A 25,515-nucleotide genomic window follows, 5' to 3' on the forward strand; every position below is an offset into this window, starting at 1 on the left:
GAATGCGAATGTAGGAAATAAATAGTTTTGGTTTTGATTTAGCATTTACCATATGAATTGTACAAAAATATAGGAGCTCGGTTTCATCTTAGCTCTTGTGCTCACAGGGGTGTTTCATTCTGTACTCAAAGCTGCATTGTAGCAGGTTGTGTCCAGTCTGATGCACAATTTGACATTAGTATGTCACACAGGAAGGATGTCCTGACAAGGAGGAGCAGAAAATCTTCCAAGAAGTATCCAGAACTGGCATTTAGTGAAAAACTACAGGACCCTTCAATAACTATAAAATATAAATAGGCAGAAGCTATGTAGATTTTATTATGAAGTTTAAACGTTAAATAGGGTTTAGTGAAGCTGGGATTAAGGAGAAAGAATTTCCTGCCATTTTATATCTGTAGCTTGTTTAGCTGGATACATTTAATCTTTTGAGTGTAAAGAATGATAAAGCAAGATTTGTATTATTAAATTAGAATAGAAATATCTTTTAAAGTACTTGACAATAGTACACTGGTTTAGCTCTATAAAAAGTCACAAGTTAGAGATATTTCAAATTAGAGAAAATGTTTTAATTGTGTGCAACAATATTTTTACTGGTTTTAGAGCTCAGAGTTTACAAGAATTTTAAGCTTAAAGGAAGGGGGGAAAGTAATTTTAATGTTTTGAGGTGCATCTATTCTTTCCATTTGGAACAGTTCAGACTTTTGAACTTCAGGAAGTTTGAAACTTGCTTTCTAAGAAGCATACTGGACTCTTCTGTGTTGTTTCTGATAGCTGACAGATAAGACTTGCTGGCCAAATTCTCTTCCTGGGGGTGATAGTCTGTTGGAATTTAGCAAGCAATATCCTTGACAAGGCAGTAGAAGGAAGGAACTGAAGTCTCTTATGTTTGTATTTTTGAGCAGATTAAGTTTCTGTAAGTAACATAAAAACTGTTCAGTAGATGTAAATGTTAAGCCAGCTGACACTAGATTTAGCAATTTTTTAAAAATCAGTAATATAGCAGAAATTAATATTTCCTGGTAAGAAAGGGTAAGCTGTTCCTTAACCTTTAATATCATATCTCCCAAGTCACATGTGTTGCTGTACCACACTACAAATCAAAATAACAATTTAGGACCTCAATTGCTGGGCAGATGGAAATTCATATCCAAGCAGTAATAAAATCCATTGAGACTTCTGTTTCTCTAATAGAGATGTGTTAGAGATAAGGTAGGTGAGGGTAAGACAAGACATTGTCCTAAAAAATCGATGAGTTTATACTTTGAACTGCAGTAACTCTGGTTTCATTGCCAAGGGTGACTTCTCTCTGCTGTGTCTCCTGCTGCTTTTTCTAGTTCTGTAGTTTTAAACTTGAATTTTACTACTCTGTACCTTATTCTCTCATGCTGTTGGGCCAGAATGTTGCTTTTCAGTAGCTGGACCTACTCTGTTTTAAATGCATTACTTAGTTGTCAGAACGAGGTGGTTTTACGTAAGCCATTCAAGGCACCTTATGTCATTTAAAAATGATGGATAGACTATTAAAAAGCATGCAGAGAGCCCCTTTAAAAACCACAACTTGCCAATTAATATTCATAGGCCAAATCTCAGCAATAGAAATGTGAAGCTTTTTCTTCTGTTTCAAGTTAAAATTCCATACAAAGGTGAGGCTTGCAGAGGAAGGAAGTATCTTTGTTAGATCAGCACATAATTTAAAAATAATTGGCAAGCTTTTGGTTAGCGAGGTGAGCTTTCAAGGTGTTACAATAATTCCAGCAATTTTGTGTAATAAAACTAACCATGTGATCTTTATAAAAAGATTTTTGATATGAAAAGCTCCCTGTCTGCTCAGACAACCACATGTTCAGATTAATATCTTATATTTGAATGAATGAACTTGGCTTTCTCTAAATTTGAATAATCATTACTGGTGTTTTGCTCCTTGATTTATGTCTCTATTTAAATATACACTGCTAGATCAAGTCCTTGTTGTAGAAGCAGAGGAATAAAGAGCTGCCTACCATACAAAAAACAAGAGGACTCTGGTTTTGATGCCAGGGGGAACTGTAAGGAATGGCACTCACACGCCACAAATGCAAACTGATGATGCCTGTATTTGATGTTAAGGAATAAAAAGATGTAAGCAATGAAACAATAAGTAACTGCTTAAGGAGACAAATAAGGGTTTTTTTTCCCAGTGATCCAGAAGATGGTCAAGCGAGGACAGAAGTGTAGTGACAGCTCTAGAGTGCACTGTGGATGGTTAGGGCAGTCTGGGGGTCAGAAAGGCTGGGAGGGAAATGCTATTTACCACAAGTCAAGGCTTCATGGTCAGACTGCAAATGTGCCAGTTAGGAAAAGGAAAAAAAAAAAATCTGCTTTGATTTTACTTAGGCGAAGATTGGATTGTGTCCATGAGGAGCTACCCCTAAAAAAGGAAGAGAGACCTATGAGACAGGGGAAAGAGTGTTTCCACTAAAAATAATTCTGAGAGGAACAAATGCAACCCAGAAAAAAATTTTAAAAATGTTAGAGCATTCAGCAAAATCTTGTTGCAGTGATGGTGAGGGCTCTACAAAGCATCAGACCTATCTAGTAAGTGGGGAAAGAAGTGCTGTGCAGAGTCAGAAAAACTATGTAAACTGAGTTGATAAAGAATGACTCAAAGGTCCAAAAGTAGCTGATAAGTTGAAAAGGACAGAAAAGGAAGCACGACCTTTGGATTTAGCCACAAGCCAATCATTAATTTCTTTTTTAGGTCAATGTGAGTAGAGTGACCTTAGCAAAAGCAACTGAATCAAAAAGCAAGAATTTGAGCAGAACTAGCACAAACTTCATGGGGGTTTTTGTATTGTTTTTAAAATTTATTTTAAATTAGGTGACAAAAAATGGTAATTAGGAATTAAAAAATATCAAGTGAATTTCTTTTTGAAACTTGAAAAAATAATCCTGGTGTACTTTTTGGTACAAGAATAGTGTTTGATGTAATTATGTTACAAATGAGTCCTAACAAGCTGAATGAGTTATGAGAAAATTCTGCAATTGTATGAAAGAGGGTGATGCATACTTGGTATTATGCCAATTAAAATAATTAACTTTTCTCTGAGAACTGTGTAAGTTCATGGAGAGCTCGTACTGTGTTATTTGTCCTGGGAAGGTATAGTGTTTACCTGTGCCAAAAAGACAAACTGCTGAATGAATAATTACCTAGCAGAATAAAACACAGTTACTTGTGTATCTAAGGCATTTAAAACTGTGCCTGATTTGATGTGTTCTAAGACCATAGCTTATGTTTTAATGTATGTAACCACTAGTGATGTTTACCTTTTCCTGCTATAGAAATGTGTGCTGAGTTCACCAGCACTACCAGCAATTGTGCATGTAGAAATAATGTTGAATGTTGTGTCTGTTCAAGCCCCAGTGTAGGAGCCCTGGAGAGCAGAGCATAGGCTGGAGGAATGTTGAGCAAGGCACTGCATGGATGATAAAGGCAGAACCAAAAATCATGTTGGAAGAAAGACACGGATTTTTTACAACTTTAAATAGAATAATTTGGATAAGAATGATTTTTGGTATGTCTGCTTTTTACACGGCAAAGTGAAATTATTTAAAGTGAACTTATGTGCAAAGTAGAGCAAATGTAGAATAGGCTAAGTGGAATATACAAAATATGAGTAGAGCTGGTTGCAAACACATTTCTTGTTGAAGACTGTTTCTGTTGAGGTAGAGGCATTTTTGAAGATAAGTTTGTTGATTTTACCATGGAGAGCTTTTGCAGGGAAACCTATGTACTGGTCTGCTAGGAGCTAAGCAGTTTAGGTTTTAATTTTAGGATGGCTTTTCATCATATCACAATATGGATTTTGAGAAGCCAGAATTTGAAATTGTTTGGGGTATTCTTGAAACACCCCTTCAGTAATTAAAGAATTCAAATATTTTTTGGGTGAATCAAAAACTCTTCAGGTCGTAGTATAAAGATCTGAATTCTTAACCTATGAAATATTGGAATTTTTGCTAAAATTGAATTTGTCCACTACAGGCTTAATGAAGAATATGTGCGCTTGATGACTAGAAGTAACCATACGATGCACTTCAGTACACATTTTAGAGAAACATTTTTTAAAACGTGACTTTCGCCAAGCCAGGCTGCTGCTGAAGAGCCCGGCGTGGAAAAGAAATCCAGGTGCGTTGGGAGAAGCCGTCGGTCAGCTCCGGGCCGGGAGCGGGGGAGCCGAGCCGGGAGAGCCGAGCCGAGCCGAGCCGGGGGAGCCGGGCCGGGAGCGGGGGAGCCGTGCCAAGCCGGGCAGAGCCGGGAGGGCCGGGCCGGGAGCGGGGGAGCAGAGCCGGGGGAGCCGGGCCGGGAGCGGGGCAGCCGATCCGGCCCCGCCCGGCTCTGCGGGCGCTGCCCCCGCTCGGGGCGGGCCGTGCCGTGCCGTGCCGTGCCGGGCAGGGCGCGCATAAAGCGGGGCCGGGCGGTGCCGTGCCGTCGTGTCGGGCCAGCGGCGATGCTGCGAGTGCGGTGCCTGCGCGGGGGCAGCCGGGGCGCCGAGGCAGCGCATTACATCGGCTCCAGGGTCGGTGCCGCGCGGAGCCGGGGCCGGGGATGCTCCGGGACGGGAGGCTGAGGCTCGCCCAGCATCCTCCCACCCCAGTCCGCCGCGTTCTGATCTCCTTACCCTTCTCAACTCAGCGTATCTAAAGGCAGAATTTCCTTTAAGCATCTGCTAGGCTGTGAATAAATTAGAATGGCTGTAACCAGCCGTGTTTCTGTTAATAATCCAAATACATTGCTGTGGGATTGTAGCGTTAAGGCATTTGTGGGCTGAGCCAGAGCTTTCTGTCTTTTGTAAGGGAAGCATAATTTTCGTTCTTATTTTTATTTCAAGCTTCGAGGAGCCTTTACAGGATGGGTGCAGCGAACTTTCCAGAGCACCCAGGCAGCGGCGGCCTCGCAGAACACCTGTGCTGCCGACGACAAGGCTGCCAGCCCTGTGCCCAAGGACTGCCTTGTTTGTTCCTACAATGAATGGGACCCGCTGGAAGAGGTCATCGTGGGAAGGGCTGAAAATGCTTGTGTCCCCCCTTTTTCTGTGGAGGTTAAGGTAAACAACAAAAACTAACCTGAAATAGAAAATTTATAGAATTTATACCTAGAATTTATACCTAAAATTTACTTAAGCTTTACAATGCCTAAGGTGTGGTGCTTACTCTTGGGGGTTCTTCTTTCAAGGTAGTTTTTTACATTTGTGAAACTTTACAGCATAGCCGTGTTGGTGAGGGATGTGCTTTTTTCTTTGGACTTTCAACTGAATTACCTGTTTTAACAGAAGTCACAAGCAGAGACAACCTCTAATATGTGTGATATAGCCCTGATGTTACCAAAGTACGCACACAAACTTCTGAGACGGTTACACTGATGACATTTCAATTTGGCTTGAAGCTAAGTAGGGTTACAATTGAAAAAAAAGCGTTGTTTTCTACTCAATAGTCTGAGTAAGACTGAGTTCTGTAGCTGTAGACCAACAGGGCTATTGTGTCAGACAGCTCTGAAGTAGTTTACTGAAACTCCTGTGTGCTACAGTAAATAATTTGTGGAAATACACAGTCCACTATTCTTTCAGGACTTTTCTGTGCCTAAAACTGCATCAGCAACCTAAATACCTAAATAAATCCATGATTCTTTGTTCTCTGGAATCTTGCATTTAAAACAGTAATACTGAAATAATGGGCTTGCTCCAGATTTTTGTGTTCTATACTTGGACTTTAAAGTTGCCGAGTGTGTGTGTTACCTGCATTTGTGGGCATGTTTTGGAATCTCATTGTTACAGTGCAGCACTGCCTGCAGGGCAGAAGGTAATCCATGGCTATCACAGCAAAATGAGCTGGCACATGGCTTCTACCCAAGTGAAAATTTAAAGGATAACCTGACAAAGTTGACTCAGTTAAAAAAAAAAAAAAAGAATTTTTATCTGACATTGAAAGAATGGCAAACAAAGATACTAAAAATAAGTTTAAAGTGCTGCAAGTGGTTGTTTAGGGAAAGTTTGGGATCTACTTGTATAGAAGACTTCTCTTCCCTTAACCCTATATATATATATGTATATATTATAATCTGTGTTATGTTTTTCAGACTCCATAGATATCCTAGCAGGTTCAGAGAAGGAGATGAATGAGGGTTAGCATTTCTAATATACAAGTGCATTTATGTAGGACTAACATAATGAATGTACAGAAAGAGTAAGGAAAAAAATGTCTAACATTTTACATTGTGATATTAAATGAGGCAAAATTCAGTTTCTAAGCAGTGGTCAAGGGCTTGCTTTAGCACCAGAAAAAATATTTCAAGTGTCTAACTTGCTGAAGTGCCACATGCTATACAGGTTTTGCTGCTATAAAGCCATAACTGGTCACAATAGGTCAGAACTTCACTTTCTTTAACATGTGATAGCAAAAGCTCAGTGAGGAATGCCAAAGGATAGGATTACCTCTGCAATTCAAATACCTATGACTTAGAGTTAAAGCAAGGTTTAAATTTGCTTTATGTCAATTGCCAAGTCCACAACAAGTAATGGAAACAGAGCCAATTTGAGATGTGGTTTTCTCTAATTTTCTCTGCTTTTGTCTTAAATATTGCTGTAGAAACTGCAACAATAACACTGGGAGGGTGTTGCTGAATAATCCAAGCAGTATTCCAGTCCTACCTTGACATTATTATTATTATTAATTAATAGATACATGATTGTTTAGATCTCCATGTGGCCAAGAGGTGAGGTGTGTCCTGCTCCTGCCCCTGTGAGCAGCAAAACCAGAGCTGATGGTATCATGGGCTGTCTGCTGAGTGCATGAGGGGCACTGCTTATGAAAAATGCAGTTTAAAACAGATGAATTCTAATTTATAAGGAAAATTCAAAGCTTTGGACCTGAGACACTTCAAAAAACGTATCTCAAATTATAGCAGTGTGGTAAATACTTGTATTGAGATTGTGTTTTAAGACTGTATGTGTGTTTATTTGCTAAATATTTAAATGCAGCAAGTATGGCTGCATTCAGCACTCTTTTCTGCTTTGAGACAAGGGTTTGGTATATTCAAGTGTTTTTTCTGTGATGTGGGAATGATGTGCTTGGCATAAGAAGAAGGAAGGAAGGAATTGAATAAGGAGCCCTGCACCTCTGATGAATATTAATGAGCTGACACTTTATTGTATATCCTTTTCAGAGCTTGAAACAGGCTATGTAGATAAATAGGTAAATACAACATTTGAAAACTTGAAAAATCTTAACATTAAATAGGAAGATGTCCTGTTTAAATCAGCACTGCAATGAAAAATCCCACAACTGAGATGTATTCTGAAGCAGTTGAATCAAGCAGTTGAACTTTATAGCTTTGTATTCTGCAATGCTTTTCAGTACATTTTGTGAATAATAATGCATTTTGGGTGACGAATATTATTAACACAGATCCTTATACCTTGAATAAGAAGATGAGAGTGTATACATGTGTTTACTACTGAATAAGGCAATAAGAATTTTTATCTGAATTTAAGTTTTAATATCCTAAATTTATTAACTGTCTTTACTAGGTTAATGGTATATCTTGATAATGTTAATTATTTTCCATGACAAATGTTTAAAGTAAATAGCAACGATAGGGAACAATCATGCTGTTTCTTAAGGACAATCTTTCCTAAAATTCTATTTCTGAAAAGAAACAGTTTGTTTTAAATGTTGTCTTTTCTGCATCCTATCCATGGCCATTTTTGAACATTCTGAACTGACTTGTATGTCTATGGCCAAAGGGGCCTGAAATGTCAACCCTGATTTGCTGTGAAATACATGTCCCAGCCATTTACCCTTTTCCCAGTTATTTGGAAGGCAGGGAATATGAGCAGTGTTACAGTGCTAACCTTTATTCTGTTCTAACTTTAAGATTACACCATCCATTAGTGCAACACAAATGTGGTTCCTCAGGTCTGAAAAAAGCAGAGAGGAGCTGCACCTCTTAGGGATTGATGATATTCACATACACCATGGCTGGCTCTGAAAATAACCAGCTTCAATCCACAGGAAGAATTTATCTCATTAGCAGAACATGTCTCCATAGGAATGCTGAGCACTTCATGTGATCTGCATGTGACTTCTGACCAGCTGGCAAGCTTGAGGTGCTCAAATTACCCAAGCCCTCACTCACAGAAAAAGAACAAATTCCCTCAGGAAGGATGGGAAGAAGCTTCAGTACTGGAGGAGCAGGATGGCCATGCTGAGGCTCTCTGAGTAAATGCTAAGGCTGAACTTTCTTTCTTCTCTCTTACCTCTATAGCATGAGGCAAATCTCCAGAAGCAGCAGAGGGAACAGCCTGGGTTGTTTAAGGGGATCAGGGATGCCTTGAGATGGATGGCCTTGCCTGCTCAGGGGCAGTGCTAGCACAAAGGAGCACCATCACTCTGATTTTGGGGAGCATTGTGTTCTAGGAGGTGGTCAGGACTGCAGTGTCAGGAGACAGCTCATGTTTGGAAGGGCAGGTTCTTCTGCGTCCCCTTGCTGTCCCTCCAGCTCGCTGTCATTCCAGAAGGGCTCCATGTGCACTTGCATCTCAGCTAACTCTGATATGACAGAGGAACATCAGACACATCAAACTGAAGCAGCATCATTTGTTTTGATTATATGTCTAGTTTTACTTACCCGTGAGAACTGGGACGTTATTTTGATTTTGTTTTTAATTTAAGAAGGCTATCACAGCATTTCAGCAGAGGATTTAGGTCTGTAAATGTTAAACATGCTTTAATCCAACCCTGGCTGGTGAATTTAGGATCTTTTGCCTTTTCTAGACGGCTGCTGCACCTGGAGTATGGCCCCTTCTGGCAAATAAAGCATGTTCCCTGTACTTGGGATAGCTTTAGAATTTCTGGTGTCACCATTGTGAGGTGGTAAGAAGGTGACTACAGATGTGTACATTTTGCAGATGAGCTCAAGGTTGTTTTAATTAAAAACCATGTCTGATAGCCTTATTAAATAGCAGAGTCTACAGTGTTTGCCATATTTGGTGTGTTTGCAAAACTGCTCTGTAATAGGGACCAAATGGCCACTTGGCAACACTGGCCACTCAATACTCACTGAAGTGTAATGTAGTCAAAATATTGCAGGAACAGATAAAATGCACACTCCAACATATCAGGATCAAGAACAAGAAACTTTAACAATTGCATCTTATGTGTCTATTTCACTCCAAAATAACTGGTGCTTATTCTTTGTCACTTCATGTCCTTTTGTTCTAGGCAAACACGTATGAAAAATATTGGGGATTTTACCAGAAATTTGGAGGCCAGGGTTTCCCCAAAGACCATTTAAAAAAAGCTATTGCTGAAATTGAAGAGATGTGCAATATTTTGAAGGGAGAAGGTGTTATTGTCAAGAGGCCTGATCCAATTGACTGGTCTGTGAAGTATAAAACACCTGATTTTGAGTCTACAGGTAAATGTTTTTCCATTATTGAAGGTCTTTTCTGTTTAACTCTTGTCTGAGGTATTTTGGATGTCATCTAGCCTACTTTCCAGCTAGGGTTATCACCAGCATTAAGTGAGGTCAGTGACTGTTTTCTGTAGCTGACTTGGAAGATCTCCAGGGATGGAGATTTGCCACCTGATTTGGTGACTGGTTTCAGTGCTGGGTGAATTTCCTGGTGGAAGACCTTTGCCTGACACCCAGCCTGAACTTCCCACACCAGCACCTCTTGCCAGGTTCCCTCTCTGTGTTGTCACTGCCACTGCCAAGAAGTGCTAATCTGTCATGGCCCTCAAAGTAGCTGTAGAATGTTTCTGCTTTGTCCCCTCCATGAAAGCCCAGTGCTCAAAGCCCCTCTGACCCTCTTGATAGCTCTTGATGGATCCTGGAGTTGGATCCATCTTAAACTATGGAAAACAAAACAGTTGGAGGCAACGCTTTACCAGGAAGTTCCTCACTAGTGACAGGGAAATGTGAATGTCCCTTTACCTACACACATTCCTCCACCTGTGGTTATCTGCAGTGAGAGCACACCGGCTCTCCCAGCTTTGCATCAAGTCTAGTCCTCAGGCTTCTTTCATGTAAAATATATTTTTAATTTTTTCTAGTGGAATTCAAATTCATTGAGGAACAGATAATGTTAAGGAAAAGTCTAATGGGACTGCTTTCTGCACTAGTGCTGTGTTCCATCAAATTCCTCCTCTGTGCTATTTTAAAAGGATAGTATATAAAGAAATGCTGTTCACTTGGTAGATTTGCTGCCCATCATCACTTTTTAAAGTCATCTGGGTAATGCATAAGCCTTGGTCTAGTTAATTTTCATTAGCCAAATTATGAAGTGGAGGCTTGATGGTGGATGGCTTTCATCTAGCTGTGAATCTGTTATGAGTGGGGCTTTGTAGCAAAAGTTCCATGTATTTTGAATGAAAAATATTACTTTGAAAAATTACTGAAGATTTAAGGACCTGACATTATGTGCTGGCTTTCTCACATTGCTTAGAATTATTTTTGCTATTATTTTGAATAGAAATAATGGTAAAAAGAAAGGAAGAAGTGCCTGAGCAGAAAGAGCTGAGAATTGTCTCATTAATGGCCACTTTCCTTTCAGGTATGTACGGTGCCATGCCAAGAGACATCCTGCTAGTGGTGGGAAATGAAATTATTGAAGCACCTATGGCCTGGCGTGCTCGGTTCTTTGAGTACAGGGCCTACAGACGACTAATCAAAGATTATTTCAACAGTGGTGCTAAGTGGACAACTGCCCCCAAACCCACCATGGCAGATGAACTCTATGATCAGGTACTGGTCTAATTTTCCTTCAGAACTTCAGTTCTCATTATACAGAATTTTGTTGATAGTTTCAATGTGACATTTAGGATTCACAAAGCTGTGAGGGGGAATGGCACAAAACAACTCTGAAGACTCGTTTTTCTCCTACTGTATGCAAACATGCTGCAGCCCTTCCAGCTGAAACTCAGTGTGTGCAGTTAGAGAACGAGGATCAGGAAGTTGTGTCTATTAAATTCCTCTGCTTTGAATTGTTTTGGTTACTGGCTGTAACTGAGCATTACTAAAGAGGAAGGAATGCTAGAAAAACATCACAGAGATTACTTTCAAGAATAAAGAGAATTCCCTGAGAATGTCCATATGTCCTGGGTGCATTGGGAAAGTGGAAAGTAATATATATTTTGTCACAGTAAAAAACCCAACTCATAATCTTTATTTTGCATGATGATTGGTATTTTGAAAGTTACATAAAATAAGTAGTGAAGGATTTAAACTGTATTTACCTTCCAAATATTTTAGTGAATAGTTTTTAAAGTTTTTCCTAATAATTTTGACTTGGACAATTTTGGTAGTTTTCTATAAGCCCCTAAATGCATGAGAACCTTGGTGACAGCATTTGCAACAAATGCAGTGAACTAACTGTGAAATGATTGCAACTTTCTAGGAACAGTGTCATCAATGATATAAAGGAGAGTTTGTTTGACAAAATTACCATAGAGTCACCTTCAGTATCAGAAAACTTGTAGAGCCTGTAATTATTTATGTGGTATTTTCATTTGTGCTGGATTTTTACATCTCACTTGTTCTGAATTGCCTTGTTTAATTTTCAAATTATTTGTAATAATATAGATCCATCTTCTAGCTTAAAGTTCTTCTCCATTCCAAAATGCGGAAAAGTAAGGAGTCCACATCTATTAGAAATAGCTTCCAGTCCAGTATTTCTGTCAGTGTGCAGTGATTTGTTGGACTGGTATTAAACTCCACTGGTAATGAATACTTTTGATCTGGTTCTGAAGACCAATTAATTTCTTGATATAACTCTTGTCTCTTATCTCATGACCTATTCTTGAATGTGCTTAAAGCCTTTCACTTTTACGTCCACATTTAGATTTTCTTTTCTATTCTAATAAGAAGTAACCAAAACCACCTCCAAGGAACACACTAGCTATCAATATTAACACATTTTCCTAATTTCAAATTATTCCCCACTAGCAAATTATTTGAGAACTTTCTTTTAACATCTCCAACCAACAATAACTTGTTCTCTTCTCTACAACTAGAATTATCCAATCCACTCTGTTGAAGACAGGCATAAACTGGCTGCTCAGGGAAAATTTGTAACTACTGAATTTGAGCCATGCTTTGATGCTGCTGACTTCATTAGAGCTGGAAGAGATATCTTTGTACAAAGGAGCCAGGTAAACAAAGATTTCTTTCAACAGTTTTGGTATCTCTCTTAGAGACTGGTGCTTTGTCTTTTAAAATTCCTGAGCAGTGCTAAAGTAAGAAAGTTGGCAAAAGAAATTGCTCTTCATAGGATGTTTGATCTACAGGATAAGACTGCCTTCCAGGTAAGGGGTTAGCTGAAGGCACAAAATTCTCTATTAAATTTGCTTTAAATATTTAATTAAATAAAACCTTGGACAAAGTAAACTTGGATGCAGTTTATATTCTAGCCTAGTAAGGCTTAATTTGTCCTGTTTTTCAGGTTACAAACTACATGGGTATTGAATGGATGAGGAGACACCTTGCACCAGACTACAGAGTGCACATAATATCCTTTAAGGATCCCAACCCTATGCACATTGATGCCACTTTTAACATCATTGGGCCTGGTCTTGTGCTCTCTAACCCAGACCGTCCCTGCCATCAGGTGAGTGTACAAGGAGGGGAAAATGTTGTGTGTTTAAAACCCCTCAACTGGGTTCATTCCCTGTTGGCTAATTACTGATCCACACATTCCACTGGGTGCTGCTCCCACGGTTAAAAATGATGGAAGTAATCTAATTTTTAATGGTGTATCAAAGCAAGCACCTGGGATATACTATTTCTCTGAACACTTCCACTGCTTAAATATTTTAATTGTATCCTAAGAGAAATTGAAGGGCTTCTGCTGCTCAGATGAGAAATCTCCCTTTTATTTTCTATTTTCTATTTTCTATTAATTGAACCGATGGCAGGAAGCTGGTAGTTGCTCAGGCATTCAGCTCTGAATACCTTCTGAAGGGTAGGGAAGAGGAGAGATGTATAAAACCTGCTACTACACTGAGAAAAAGCTGATATTGCTGAGCAGCACAATGAGATCAGAAAACTTTCCAGAGAGAGAGCTCATCTCTGTTACAGTTGTGTCACTGCCTTGCAGTGCTTGAGGATTTTTGAGGATCCCTGTGGTTTCAGAAGCTGTTCAAGCACAGGGAATGGCTGAGCTGACCTGAGTCAGACACAGAGCTGGGTGCTGCCACTGTGGAGCCTGTACAGAGCTCCTGAAAGCAGCATTGGCCTCTTCTCAGCAAGTGCTTTCAATGCCAGCGATCTCACTGAATTGCCGCCTCTTCAGCATCCATTCTGAGAATATAATTTTAAAAACAATCTTATTTTTTCCTCCCCTTTTCCCTTCCACAGTTTTTCATAGTGTCACTTGCAACAGGATGTTCTTCTTGGTCTCCTTGTATTAAACCCATGTTCTGGGACTTTTTTCAGGGAAAACTGCTGTCTGTGTCCATAGAAAAGATAAATGCAGCTTGCTTTCACAGAAACTGGTTTGGCCGTTCTGGGTGACCGGGGAGCGGTGGGGGTGTGTGAATGGTGCCGATGAAAGGGGTTTTTTCTTGAATGGTGCTGATGAAAAGGAGCTTTTCTCTAAAATCCTGGCAGGCCGGGCTGGTTATTGAGGGTTCGGGACTGGGGCTCCACCTCGTGGTAACGCGGGAGCACTCGCCAATACTCTGCCAACTATTCTGACAGTGAAGATGAAAAGTGTTCTCCTTGGCCAAATTATCCTTCTCTTAATTTTAACTTAATTGTGTAAATCTTGGAGACATAAATTGTTCCTTGGGACGCCCTTACATTGTTCTCTTTGTTAAATGAACTGCGTAATTATTTTTCTTATAAAGTGTGAAGGAAAGGTAATTTTGTGTTATTTTTGATGGGTTTGTTTTTAGAAACAGCAGTGTAACTCATATTAATGGCTTTTATAATCATATGGGAAGAAATAACACCAAAAAAAAAGTTGAATATGTTTGAATATGACCAATGTTTCCACTTAACAAGCTCCAAACTGTAAATGCTATCTTTTGTCTTTAACATATCTAGCATATAAAAAACCAGTAGAAATAAATGCTATTGGTATGCAAAATCTAAAAAGACTTTTAAAAATGCTTGTATGAAAGCTGGGTTTGTAGATGAAGCTTGAATGAGGGCCAGAATAGTGAACTGAGGGCAGGGGATGTCCTGCATATTGGAGTACTCTGGGAAAATCTGGCATAGCTTGGAGGATACACAATATGATACTCTAAGAACCCTCTTGAGAATATATTTAAATTGCTCTTCCAGATTGAGCTCTTCAAGAAAGCTGGCTGGACTGTGATTCAACCTCCAGTGCCACTCATCCCAGATGGTACAGTCACCTTTCCTTTCCCAAGGATTCCAAGAGTACTCTTAAGGGTATTAGTAAGGAGTAGCACTGGTACAAGGTTTATTCTCCTGTTTTAGATCACCCTCTGTGGATGTCTTCTAAGTGGCTCTCCATGAATGTCCTAATGCTGGATGAGAAACGTGTGATGGTGGACGCCAATGAGACATCGATTCAGAAGATGTTTGAAAATCTGGGTATGTCCTAACACACTTCTACATACACTAACAAGAAAATTATTGTGCTACCAGCCAGGGCAAATGGAGGTTTCACTCAAAGCAGACAGCACTGGAAAAAGTACTCAAACAGCTGGATTAGCAAGTAAGAACAATTCAGTGATTTTTCTCCTGAATACTGCAGTCGTAGAAATATGGTCTTCTTTTTCCCCCTGCAGCTTGCAGCACATAAAGGTATGAGTAAGAACTAAAGTTATTGCTAGGATTTCTTTGAATGAGCTTTTTAAATGTAAACAGTCCAGTGTGAGGTCAACATCTGTCTTGCAGAGGTTGAGTGCACCTATTGCTGAATGATATAGAGCTGGGAATCCATCACTGCCAAAATTCTTTCAGATTTTTCTAGTTGCAAACTCATTGTACTTTAAATGTCAAATTGAGATTTATTAACCCAGGTATTTCTGCTCATTTAAGGAGAATCTCAGTCCTGTGAGATGTAACTTCATGATAGCATGGAATTCCTTCAGATATGCAGTGACAGGAGAACTGTATTTGAACATAAAATATGGAAGTCTTATTATGCACAGCTGCTCAGTCTTAGGTTGTTTTATTGCATGAGCAAAGGGTTGAGGATTTAAAAATACTTGAAAGTACTTAAAGAATGAGGCTATTAATGCTAATAATGACTTATCTTTCACCCTTGAACTTCACAGTCTATGTAAGTTCTAAATATTCTGACAGTTCAAAGTTCTGACTGCTCTGGTAGTCAGAAAGTTTGAAGGACTGAGATGGGTCTACTGGGAGCAAAAGTATTGCTGACCTGGGAGGCAGATTCTACTGAGCTGCTCCTGAGCTCCTGAAAGTGCTGAGAAGCAAAAAAGGCAAACTCTGTAGCAGAGAAATTTTCTGATCCTTCTGTTGGGACTTTCTATTAGCTGAGCCACAGCTGAAACATCCCTCAGAGCTGAAAAGAACAAGTAGGAAGCTTAACCTGGGTAGTAAGAGCCTCTTTTCCCTTTCAGAGAAAAAGGGAGTCAGAGCTATCTACCTTGGATACTTCTTTTCTTGAGAAGCACTTAAAAGAGAACATTCAGTGTCTGAATCACAAATGCTTGCACATATTGATGAAAATGTGTCCTGATCATATATTGTAGCAGAATTTCAGCCAATTCTTCACATACTGCAAAACTTAAATTTATCTTTTTAGTACTGGCACATTATAACACATCAGACACTGACTGTGCTGCAGGCCCTGTGTAATCCTGAGGGTATCACCAGAACAGACAAGCCAGCTGTGTTCCTAGTTTGTTCTCTGCCTAGAATCTGGGAAAACAAATTCCTAACAAACCAGTAGCAAATACCTTCCACATTTACATCTAGCCATGTGATCTGATGGAGCATCACCCAACGTTCTGATCAGAGCTTGCCACGTGAAGCCGATAACCCAATTTTAAAGTGTGCCTTGCGTGTTTCCTGCAGGCATTTCTACAATCAAAGTGAACATTCAAACCAATTTTAAAGTGTGCCTTGCGTGTTTCCTGCAGGCATTTCTACAATCAAAGTGAACATTCGCCACGCCAACTCTCTGGGAGGCGGCTTCCACTGCTGGACGTGCGACATCCGCCGCCGCGGCACCCTGCAGTCCTACCTTGACTAGGAGAGAGCCCACAGCTAGCAACGTTCAGCTTCTGAAATAGGCATAGGAAATGAGCAAATCACTGGCACTCTTGTTAAAATGACTGCATGAGCTCTAGTGCTTGGTAAGTGGTGTCCTCATCGTGGTCTGGGTAATGTTTTATTCTTAAATACCCTTCGCTTTCAGTAGGATGATTGAAACGACTTCCATCAGCAATACAGGGTTTCTGGCTGCCTTTTTGAAAGACATCCTTCATCTGTGAAGCCTTTTCACCTTGGCTTTGAATGTAAAAGCTTGACAGGATAACTAAAAGGTCTTGTTAGAGTAGCTTGGCCACTAAAACTGGATATCTACCTCTGTCTAGTTACCTTATCAAATAGGCAGCTTGAAATGTGAAACTTGAGTATACTTTTCTTATTCCTTTTAACCACTTCAACTTTCTAATATATTCACGTCTAATGAAGTTGAAATAGATGCAACTGTATAGATCTCTTAGGGAACCAAGTAATTTTATCATGTTTTTCATGTCTAGCCATACAGATATTTACAGAGAACCTTCAGTATGAGCTAACTTTTAAGACATGTTCACTTACTTGCCATGTTCTTCTACGTTTTCTTCTGATGCATGCACCTGAGTATTTTTTATATTGCTTTTTGTATTGCTGAAATTGGGTTTTATTTAACTTTTAAGTTTACAAATGATAGCTAATAATCTGCTTGTACAGGTTTCACTCTGAGTTGTTTACATAACTTAAAAAAAGACATAAAAGAAAAACCCAACAATAACTCCCCCCCAACCTTAAGCTTCTGACATTTTACAACCCAGACTTCCTTCAGCTGTAGCAGATACAGAAATATGTATCAAACATGCCTGATGCCGTGGAGGAATTTGAGTTTTGATTTCTGAATTTGTACTTTTTATGCTAATAAAGTTTTTTGCATTCTCAATGTGTTGCCCTTCTGTTCATCTGTAAGTATGAAATATCTGGATGGGTACAAAATACACATGGAGTTTTTTTTTCCCCCTGTAAAACTGGTAACATCTTAAACACTTGCACAATGCAGAAAAACTTTGTAGTCTATTATTCATATACCATGTTTCTACTTCTGTTTTTCACAGAGGTATGACTGCTAGGGGAAAGTACCACTGGTATTTCTTGCTACACTCTGGAGGAATCTGCTTTTACAACATTGTACCCTGACAGAAAAGATGTCAGGCAGAACATGCTCACATACAAGCTGCATGGCCATATTTTAGAGTTGGGTAGGGATAAACAGGTCAAATATCAACAATCTAGAATGCTTTGACATATGGAAAGAGATAATTAGGCAGCTGCCAGCACTTAATGAGGTAGAGATGGTGCCTATTTTCTCTCTAAAATCAAGGCTTTATAGACAATGGAAATTTGGAAATTTGTTTGTCTTGCTCTAACCAAGCTTTGTTTTCCATGATTAGCCCTGGAGCTGGGCAGCTGCATTAGAGCAGCACACACAGCAGGTCATCTCTCCCACAGCTCTGCATGCTGCAGTGCCAAAATGTCTGTGGGTCTGTGCTTGGCATAACATACCAGCTATGGCTGAAACCACCAGAAACTGGCTAAAAGTGGATTAATAAGACATGTGCACCCTGGGTGCCTCCACGATTTAGGAGACTATATTTTTGTATCATGTTATATGTGACGCTCTGGCTTAATAAACATTTCAGCCTTTTCCTGTCTTTTTTTTTTTTTTTTTTTTTGTTTATCCCTTATTAATTTTTAAAAAATAATCTTAAATTGTGCACACAGTAGCAAGTCTTTCAGCTTGAACACCACCATTATGTTTCTGAAGTTGTTTGGGTTTCTTTCTGCCAGTAATACAAGTGCTTTTACCTTATCCATGGATCTCTTGACTGGTTTGGGAACAGACTTGTCTCTCTTAACATTCCAGTACTCACTTTTAGGGAGTTTTGGATGTTCACCTCATCTTTTTGGGGCATTGGATGCTGCAGTGACAAACCCAGTGTGATTAAAATTGTAGCCTTGTCCCATGTGAGGCCCTTGGAGAAAAGCATATTCTGGAAATGGCATGTAATGGGATGAGGGCTGGCTTGTTAGCAGGTTTGGGTGGGTGTGTCTATGTAGCTCTTAAGGCAACCCAATTCCTCCTGGGCTTTCCCTGCAGGGAATGAGCTGGGGAAAGGGTGCTGGGCACTGGTGCCTTGGCTGCCTTGCAGCTGCTCCATGACTTCAGGAGAGCATTAACTGTTTCTGTAAAGTCATGCTTAAACTTCTTCTCCTCAAGTTCGGTGTTTCACCCACCCTGTTTCACGTGCTTAATCTTGCCTTCATCTTTTTGTGTTCACCACTGTGGCAGGTGAGTATCTAGCTCATTTATGTACCTATTTTAGCTCATTTATGTACCTATTTGTTGTGACTGTGTGCTGGTTTTGGCTGGGACATAGCTAATTTCTTCACAGTAGCCTGGTCTTGGGATTTGTTGTGGATTTGTGCTGGAAACAGTGTTGATGACACAGGGATGTTGTAGTTATTGCTGAGCAGAGCTTTCACAGGGCCAAGGCCTTTTCTGCTCCTCACAAGGAGCTGGGAGGGGACAGAGCTGTGGCAGCTGATCCCAACTGGCCCCAGGAATATCCCAGACTATCTGGGATATCTATCTCAGCATAGAAAGCATGGGGGGAGAAGGAGGAAGAGGGTGATGTTCAGAGTGATGGTGTTTGTCTTCTCAAGCTGCTGCTAGGTTTGATGGAGCCTTGCTCTCCTGAACAGCCTGCTCATGGAAATTGGTGAATAAATCCCTTGTTTTGCCTTCTTGTGTGCACAGCTTTTGCTTCACCATTGAACTGCTTATTTCAACCCATGAGCTTTGACACTTTTACCTTTCCAGTTCCCCATCCCACCAGGGAAAGAGGCTCCATGGGGCTTCTCTGCTGCTTCAGTGTAAAACACAGCAGTCCGACAATTGTTAATTTTGGGCTGTCTCTACATTGTTTGGAGTCTTTTCCACTGAAAAACCAAAAAATAACCTCTGCATTTGCACTGGTGTTTATTTCCATAATTTGGGAGTTAGTGGGCTGTAGGTGCTGTTAACACAGCAAATTGCAAGCTCTCTCTTAAAATATTTGTAGTGAATGGTGGATTTGTCTCCCCAGCCATCTATGCCTCATTTTGTCCATTAGATGATGTTGATATTCTGACCTTATTGTGAGCTGTGTCCAGGACAAGAGAAGTTTAACCCTGACCCCAAATGACAAATTTTATCGAGGAAAGGCTGGCAAAGCTCAGCGACAGCAGCACTAGAGGGTGCTGCTGTGACACCAGTAGCTCTCCTCCAGCCTATCCTAAGGGATGTTTCAGAACCATTATTTGTTTACTTATCTTGTTTCTGATGACGTTTGGATCAAAGTCCTTGAAAACACCTCAAGATTTTTCCCAGCTGTAGTTATAATTTTTGCGATGATACATAAAGTATTATTTCTCAGTATCAAAAAAGTACATATCTATACACATGCAAATAATGGCTCTGAGTGTAGGACTCAGATGTTTCCTTAAGGGCTGGCTGGATTTTTCAGGCTTACATAGCATGTCAGAAATAAAATCAGGGCCCAATAAGGACATCTGCTGCCTTTTTAATACTCCCTCACATGGGCTGAGCACCACATATTCTGACATAGCAATTAATTTTTAAATTATGGCCCAAAAGCCACATTTATAGGGTCATTCCCTGTTCTTTTAGATAACTTCTTGGGGTTCAGTTATGCCTCCTTCTTTACAGGAAATTAAGACAAAATACTAGTATTTTATTGAGACTCAATACAGGTGAGATTTCTGTGCAGGGTGTGGTCTGTCTTGGGAGTTCATGTTCTGTCAGAGTAATTCAGTTAATGAAAAAATACCACTTGCTCTTAAAATATAAAATGTATTTGGAAGAACTAGAATTTAAGATTAACTAGAATCTATTCCCATTACCCTTAAGGAACTCCAACTCATTGGGACAAAATGCAATTTAAGTTTCTACAGAAGCAGGAATTGGTTGCAAATTGCACATTATTTCTTTTGCAGGTTGAAATACCTAATACCTTCTTGGTAGAACATCATTTATGCTGCACTTCTGAACAGCAAATTTAAATCCAAACACAACCTCTCCTGTTTCCTCTTTTGTTTATATTACTTCTGAGTCAGCAAGGCACTGAAATAATTGCTGGGTTTATAGGGGTGATGTTTATAGGGCTGTTGGGTAGAGTTTGGCCCTATCTGGCTGTAATACTGAGCTGTGCTCAGGGGAGCTGCAGTTCAGTGACCCAGCATTTGTTACTCAGCTCATGCAGAACTGGGGAGGTTTTGTCCTGCAGCTGTCTAGTGAGCAATACAGCTGCAGGGGCATCTGTGTGGAATAGGAAGTGATAACACATTTGGGGTTTTTGAAATATCATTGAAAGTACCATTACTTAACACTTCATCAGTATTTAGATAAATACTTAAAACATAAAAGTATTTGGTTTACCACAAGCTTTTCTCTCATGGGAGAAAATGGTCATTGCATCCTTCAGTGTGGTAGTGGCAACAGAGGGTGTGGGCTTGCTGCTCTCAAGAGTCAGAAATTTTGGAGACTGAGAAATTGCATACATCCCTCTCCATTTCAGGGCGAGAATGTATGAAACCAAATCTCTTTGGTCTTGTGGTGGGCTGGAGTTTTCTGGGGATTGCTGACATCAAGAGCTGGCAGCTCATGCTGCAAGGTGTTATGGTGCCCTGGGGAGTCCTTGAAAAGAATGGGAATGATGGTCTTGGTTTGAAACAAGGCTTGAAGAAACCTCATTCCTCTGCAAAGCAAAGGCCTCCTAAAGGAGTCTCCTGCAGCACCTTGCACAAGGTACCTGACATGGCTTTATTTGATGGGACGGGTTTCTCCCCTATTTACAAAGCCCCATTTCTTGGGAGAACTCGAGGGCTGTCAGAAAGATGGTAAATATTGTCATGAAAGGAGGCAAAAGAATTATGGCAAAGACTGAATTACTTGGCCAAAGGTGAAAGAGGAAACCAGACTAGACATGGAGATAAATTCTGTCTTTTATGTGTGTGGCTTGTACTTTAACCACACTGCCATTCTCTTTTCTGTATATCCAGTAATGTGGTAATTGGGATGCTGGCCAAGGGGAGGCAGGGAGAGAATTGCAGCAGTTGTCCTTATCAATTGTTAGGCAATGATTTCACAATTGTAGCTCATTTTCTTCACTGAGAAGCTCAGAGACAGGCTGTAGTGCACCTCTGCTGTCTGCAAACACCAGCATAATCATACCCTGCTCCTGCTTCTGCTAAAAGATAAGCACAATATCATGAAAAATGAGATTTCTTTCCTAAACAAGAAAAGATTTATAATGGTCAAGCACTCAAGGTATGCCTAGCAAATACCAAAACCTAAATCCTTTGCAATGGTCTTCAAGCTGCTGTCATTTCCCTGATAACTTGGGCCCCAGAGTTCAGCTCACAGCCTTTTGTAACTGGAACAAACAGGTTTATTTCAATATACCAAGAGTCCATGTTTTCTCACAGCACCCCTGATCCCTGCCTTGTGTCTTATCTTGGGAAGGAAAAAAAATTAAACCTTTGTTTAATGTTGGCTAATAGCATTGAAGTGACAGCAGGATGTCTATGAACCTGTTCTGACACATCTGCTTGAGGCAGCTTCCATGAAGGGGAGCCTTTCCAGGGCCTGGGCCAAGGCCTGCCAGACCTGAGGTCCCAGATTTATGTTTGCACCCACCATGAGCAGCTGAAGGTGCACTTTGGTGAGCTCTGAGCAGTGCTGGGGTGTCACTACTGGCCAGCACTGCCAGGCTCGAGGCAGCTTGGGATAAACCTGCCCCAGCCTGATGTCAAATGCCCCTGTCTGTGACACTGGTGCCTTCCCTTGATGGCCTGAGCTCAGCCTGGAGCCTTCCACTCTGGGGATATTGCAGGACCTCTCTGGTCTGCTGGACCACCTACTTTTGTGAGCCTGATGTTTCCTCTCTATTGAGTTTACTTGAATCTGGCCCCATTTCAAGGAACTCAGGCAGAGCCCACAAGCAATACAGTGCAACTTCCTTAGGAAGCAAAACAAGAAACAGTTTTTAGCTTTCCTTGCAGGTCCAAAAGTAGTAAAAGTAATTTCAGACATGTTCAAGGTACTTTCTGTTTGCCTCTGCATTAGAAGTGCAAAGAGCTGTTTTGTCTCTGTGGCTCTCCATTTACCAGCAGCTGCTGTTCTCCTGCAGAGGTGAGTGTTGCTCCTGCTGCTTTCTGAGGCACAAACTCCAGCAGGCTGTGGGTGATCCCAAAATAAAAAAGGAAACTGATACCCAGCTGCAATTACAGCTCTCACTTCCTGATCTCTGCTCCTGGGCTCTACTTCAAAGCCATCTTTAGAGCCATTCTGCACTTTCCCTTTTCTTTTTCATCCTTTATTTCCTTTCCTGGTGGACTTTGACATCAGGACTGCAGATGCACAAACAGGCTTGGTGTTGGGGCTGCATCCTCCAGCTGCAAGTCACCTCCAGATGGGGGAAAGAGCCCTCACCCCTGGTGCAGGGAAACCAGCAAGCTGCAGAGACAAATGTGTCTGGCCTGTCATTGCCCAAGAAGCTCGTGACTCATCCATGGGGAGAGTTCTGATTTCCTAAATTAGTTTGGAGTAAACCAAGCTGTGGGCTCTCCTTCCTGTGATCTGACACAACTCGAAACAGATGTCTGCTTTACACTAAAGGTTGGAGCTGGAAACCTTGTGAGTTTGCTTCTCTGCAGCAACCATAGGAAAGTTTATCTTATGTTATGCTGCGTATGTGGAAAGTGTTTCCTTTGATTGCTGTTTCAAATTAGGAAATGGCCAATTCAAAACCAAAAAAACCTGTGAAAATTGCGGCCACAGAATGTCATCAAAGCAGGAGACATAACATGGACACCTACGTGGATAATGAGTTACAGCACTTTGCCTGGTATTTAATGCAAGCAAACTTCAGAAGGCTGGGTCTGCCTCCTCTGGAACATAGCTAATGTGTCACTAAATGGGTGACCTGTAAAGGGAAGCCAGAGAAAAAACAAAATGCAAAGCAATTTGATATTTTGATCAGGCCGCTTGCCTGCTCTCTTAAAATTCAAATGGTAATTAGTGAGCAGAGATTATTTTGCCCAAGAGAATTAAAGGAATGGAGGGGAAAGGGGGTCCTTGAATAAAAAGCCCTTGTGAATAACTGCGGCAAGGATTGCTACAGTCCCACAGCCTGAGGCTGAGCTGGCTCCCAGCTGGGCAGGGAGGGCTGGCCAGAGGGGCCCTGGGAGCCAGGACTGAGAACCCTGGGATTCTGGGCTGGAAAAGCTCTTTGGCTCTCAGAAAATGACCTGGGCACACAAAATCCCAGGAAGGGACTTTTAAACTTGGTGCATATTTGTAGCAGAATCTCCTAGCTGGGAAGGGAGTTCCTCACCTGGTTATCTGCTGGTTTGGATAGTGAGCTTGTGTGAATGATTCCAGAAGAGACAAAACTTGCTCAGTGCTGTTGCAGTGTGCTGAAGTGTGTTGTTGCACTTGTGCATGTGGGGCTAAGTCAGATTTGCTTTTCCTTGAGTTTCTGTGGGCAAATCATAAAGTAGCCTGCCTGGCAGTAGAGAAAGGTGCAAGTTTGTGAAGATATCAAACCTCTCCAATGCACTGTTTGCTGGTTTGCTTAACCAGCTGTGGTTAAGATATTAATGCTGAGTATTGCTGGTCTCACAGCATAGGAGGGGAAACTGAGGCACAGGGCTTTTAATTTACCCCTTGAAATCACAATTTCAAAAATCAGTAGTAGAGACAAGCCAAGTTGCTGGTTTCCCAGTCTGCACTCATCTTTTGCCTTGCTCTCTCCCTAAAGACACACCTATGCCCTCCTGATTCTTGCCTTTTTTATCACATTTGTCTTCCCTTCCTTGACATAAACACATAATCAAGCAGTGTGTACACTGGGCTCAGTGGGATATACCCTACTGTTTGAGGGCCTGTAGCTATTATCTCCCAAAAAGTCAGACACTTCCAGTTACTGACAGTTTTGATAAAATGTAATCTCAAACTGCTTAAAAACTGTTGAGAAATATCTCATGAAATCCTATGTGACCAATAATGAGGATAATTGAGCATGTGAACTCTACCAAATCACTTGTACACTTTGTGTGTCAGTGGCAGAAAGAGTTCTAAAAATTAGATTCCTGCACGGCTAATTTTTAATGATGCTGCTGACATGAGCATTGGATTAGAATATGTTATATTTGAACAGAATTAACTTTAATATTCCTGCACAGTTGCCACTCTCCCCCTCAAAAAAAAATTAAAATTGTTTCCTGCCATATAGAAAGTTGCATATTAGAGAGGGGGGAAAGTGCCTTAATTTCCCAGAGTAGCCAGCAACCCTGGATTCCTCTCTTTTTCTTTAAAGAGAGGCTTTTCCTGAGACAGACCAAGTGGCTGCCCTGAACATGAAGCCGTGTTTGTCTTTGAATAGATGTCAGAGATCACAGTTGGTTTCGAAATTTTAGGGCACCAGCTATCTGCAGTGGCACTGCCTGATACACAGTGCAAACAGAACACAGAGGGTCGATCATTCGTTATCTGCTTTTATTTATATTTATTGTAGCCCTTCTGTCTAACGTGTGCGTCTGTTTGGAGAGAGACGTCACTTCCTAAACTGAGTGTGCTCCTCCAGGCACGTGGGTGCTCCTGAGGAAAATACTCCATTTGCTTGAGAAAGCTCCTGTATGCATTCTTATGGTGTGACCTGATTTTCACTGACTCTGGCGGGGAATGGAGGCTATTTTGTAAATTCATCCCTATTTTATGTAGACTTTTGAGCGTGAGTGGAACTTTTTTAAGCTGAGCATGTGGCAGATGAAAGTCTTGTGGGTACCTGGATGGGAACTTGTGATTTCTGCTGGAAAATATCCTGTGGACATTACCCACCCAGCCTGTTGGGGTACAGGGTTTATGCATCCTTAGGGAAAAATGCTTAGGGGTTTGGCCCCACTGGCATTCACAAACAGAGCCTTGTGGTTTGTATGTGGCCTGTGAATGTCTGCTGAAAGCTTTGCATCCATCAGAATTTATCTATTTCAGCTCAGAACACTCAGCCCCCTGCCATCTTCTCTGGGCTTTCTTCTAATAAAAACATTTATCTACCCAAGCAAGAAGTTGAATGTAAGTTGGCTTTATTACTGCAGTGACGTTGGGTGGTTGGTTGCTGGGTGACCTTGCCTCTGATTTTATGGTCTAGGCCAGCTCTGGCAGCAGAGAGGTGTGGCCACGT

General features: G+C 40.9%; 1 protein-coding gene across 1 annotated transcript; it reads left to right on the forward strand.

Moving 5' to 3' along the window:
- The first annotated feature begins 4,467 nt into the window (after positions 1 to 4,467).
- GATM (glycine amidinotransferase) lies at positions 4,468 to 17,153 on the forward strand. Its single transcript, XM_063169778.1, has 9 exons — positions 4,468 to 4,553; positions 4,866 to 5,081; positions 9,253 to 9,448; positions 10,587 to 10,777; positions 12,046 to 12,183; positions 12,474 to 12,638; positions 14,318 to 14,381; positions 14,477 to 14,593; positions 16,114 to 17,153. The coding sequence occupies exons 1-9, from the start codon at positions 4,485 to 4,487 to the stop codon at positions 16,224 to 16,226; spliced, it is 1,269 nt and encodes a 422-aa protein (XP_063025848.1). The 5' UTR covers positions 4,468 to 4,484; the 3' UTR covers positions 16,227 to 17,153.
- The last annotated feature ends 8,362 nt before the right edge of the window (positions 17,154 to 25,515 follow it).

The sequence above is a fragment of the Melospiza melodia genome, chromosome 15 (genome assembly GCF_035770615.1).
Source record: "Melospiza melodia melodia isolate bMelMel2 chromosome 15, bMelMel2.pri, whole genome shotgun sequence".
NCBI classification, from domain to species: domain Eukaryota; kingdom Metazoa; phylum Chordata; class Aves; order Passeriformes; family Passerellidae; genus Melospiza; species Melospiza melodia.

What these genes read in the sequence shown, in the direction of transcription:
- GATM (XM_063169778.1), top strand. Translation starts at nt 4,485, where the DNA reads ATGCTGCGAGTGCGGTGCCTGCGCGGGGGCAGCCGGGGCGCCGAGGCA. An exon ending in TCTTTGTACAAAGGAGCCAG is followed by an intron (nt 12,184 to 12,473) that starts GTAAACAAAGAT and finishes CCTGTTTTTCAG; the next exon opens with GTTACAAACTACATGGGTAT. An exon ending in GAAGATGTTTGAAAATCTGG is followed by an intron (nt 14,594 to 16,113) that starts GTATGTCCTAAC and finishes TGTTTCCTGCAG; the next exon opens with GCATTTCTACAATCAAAGTG.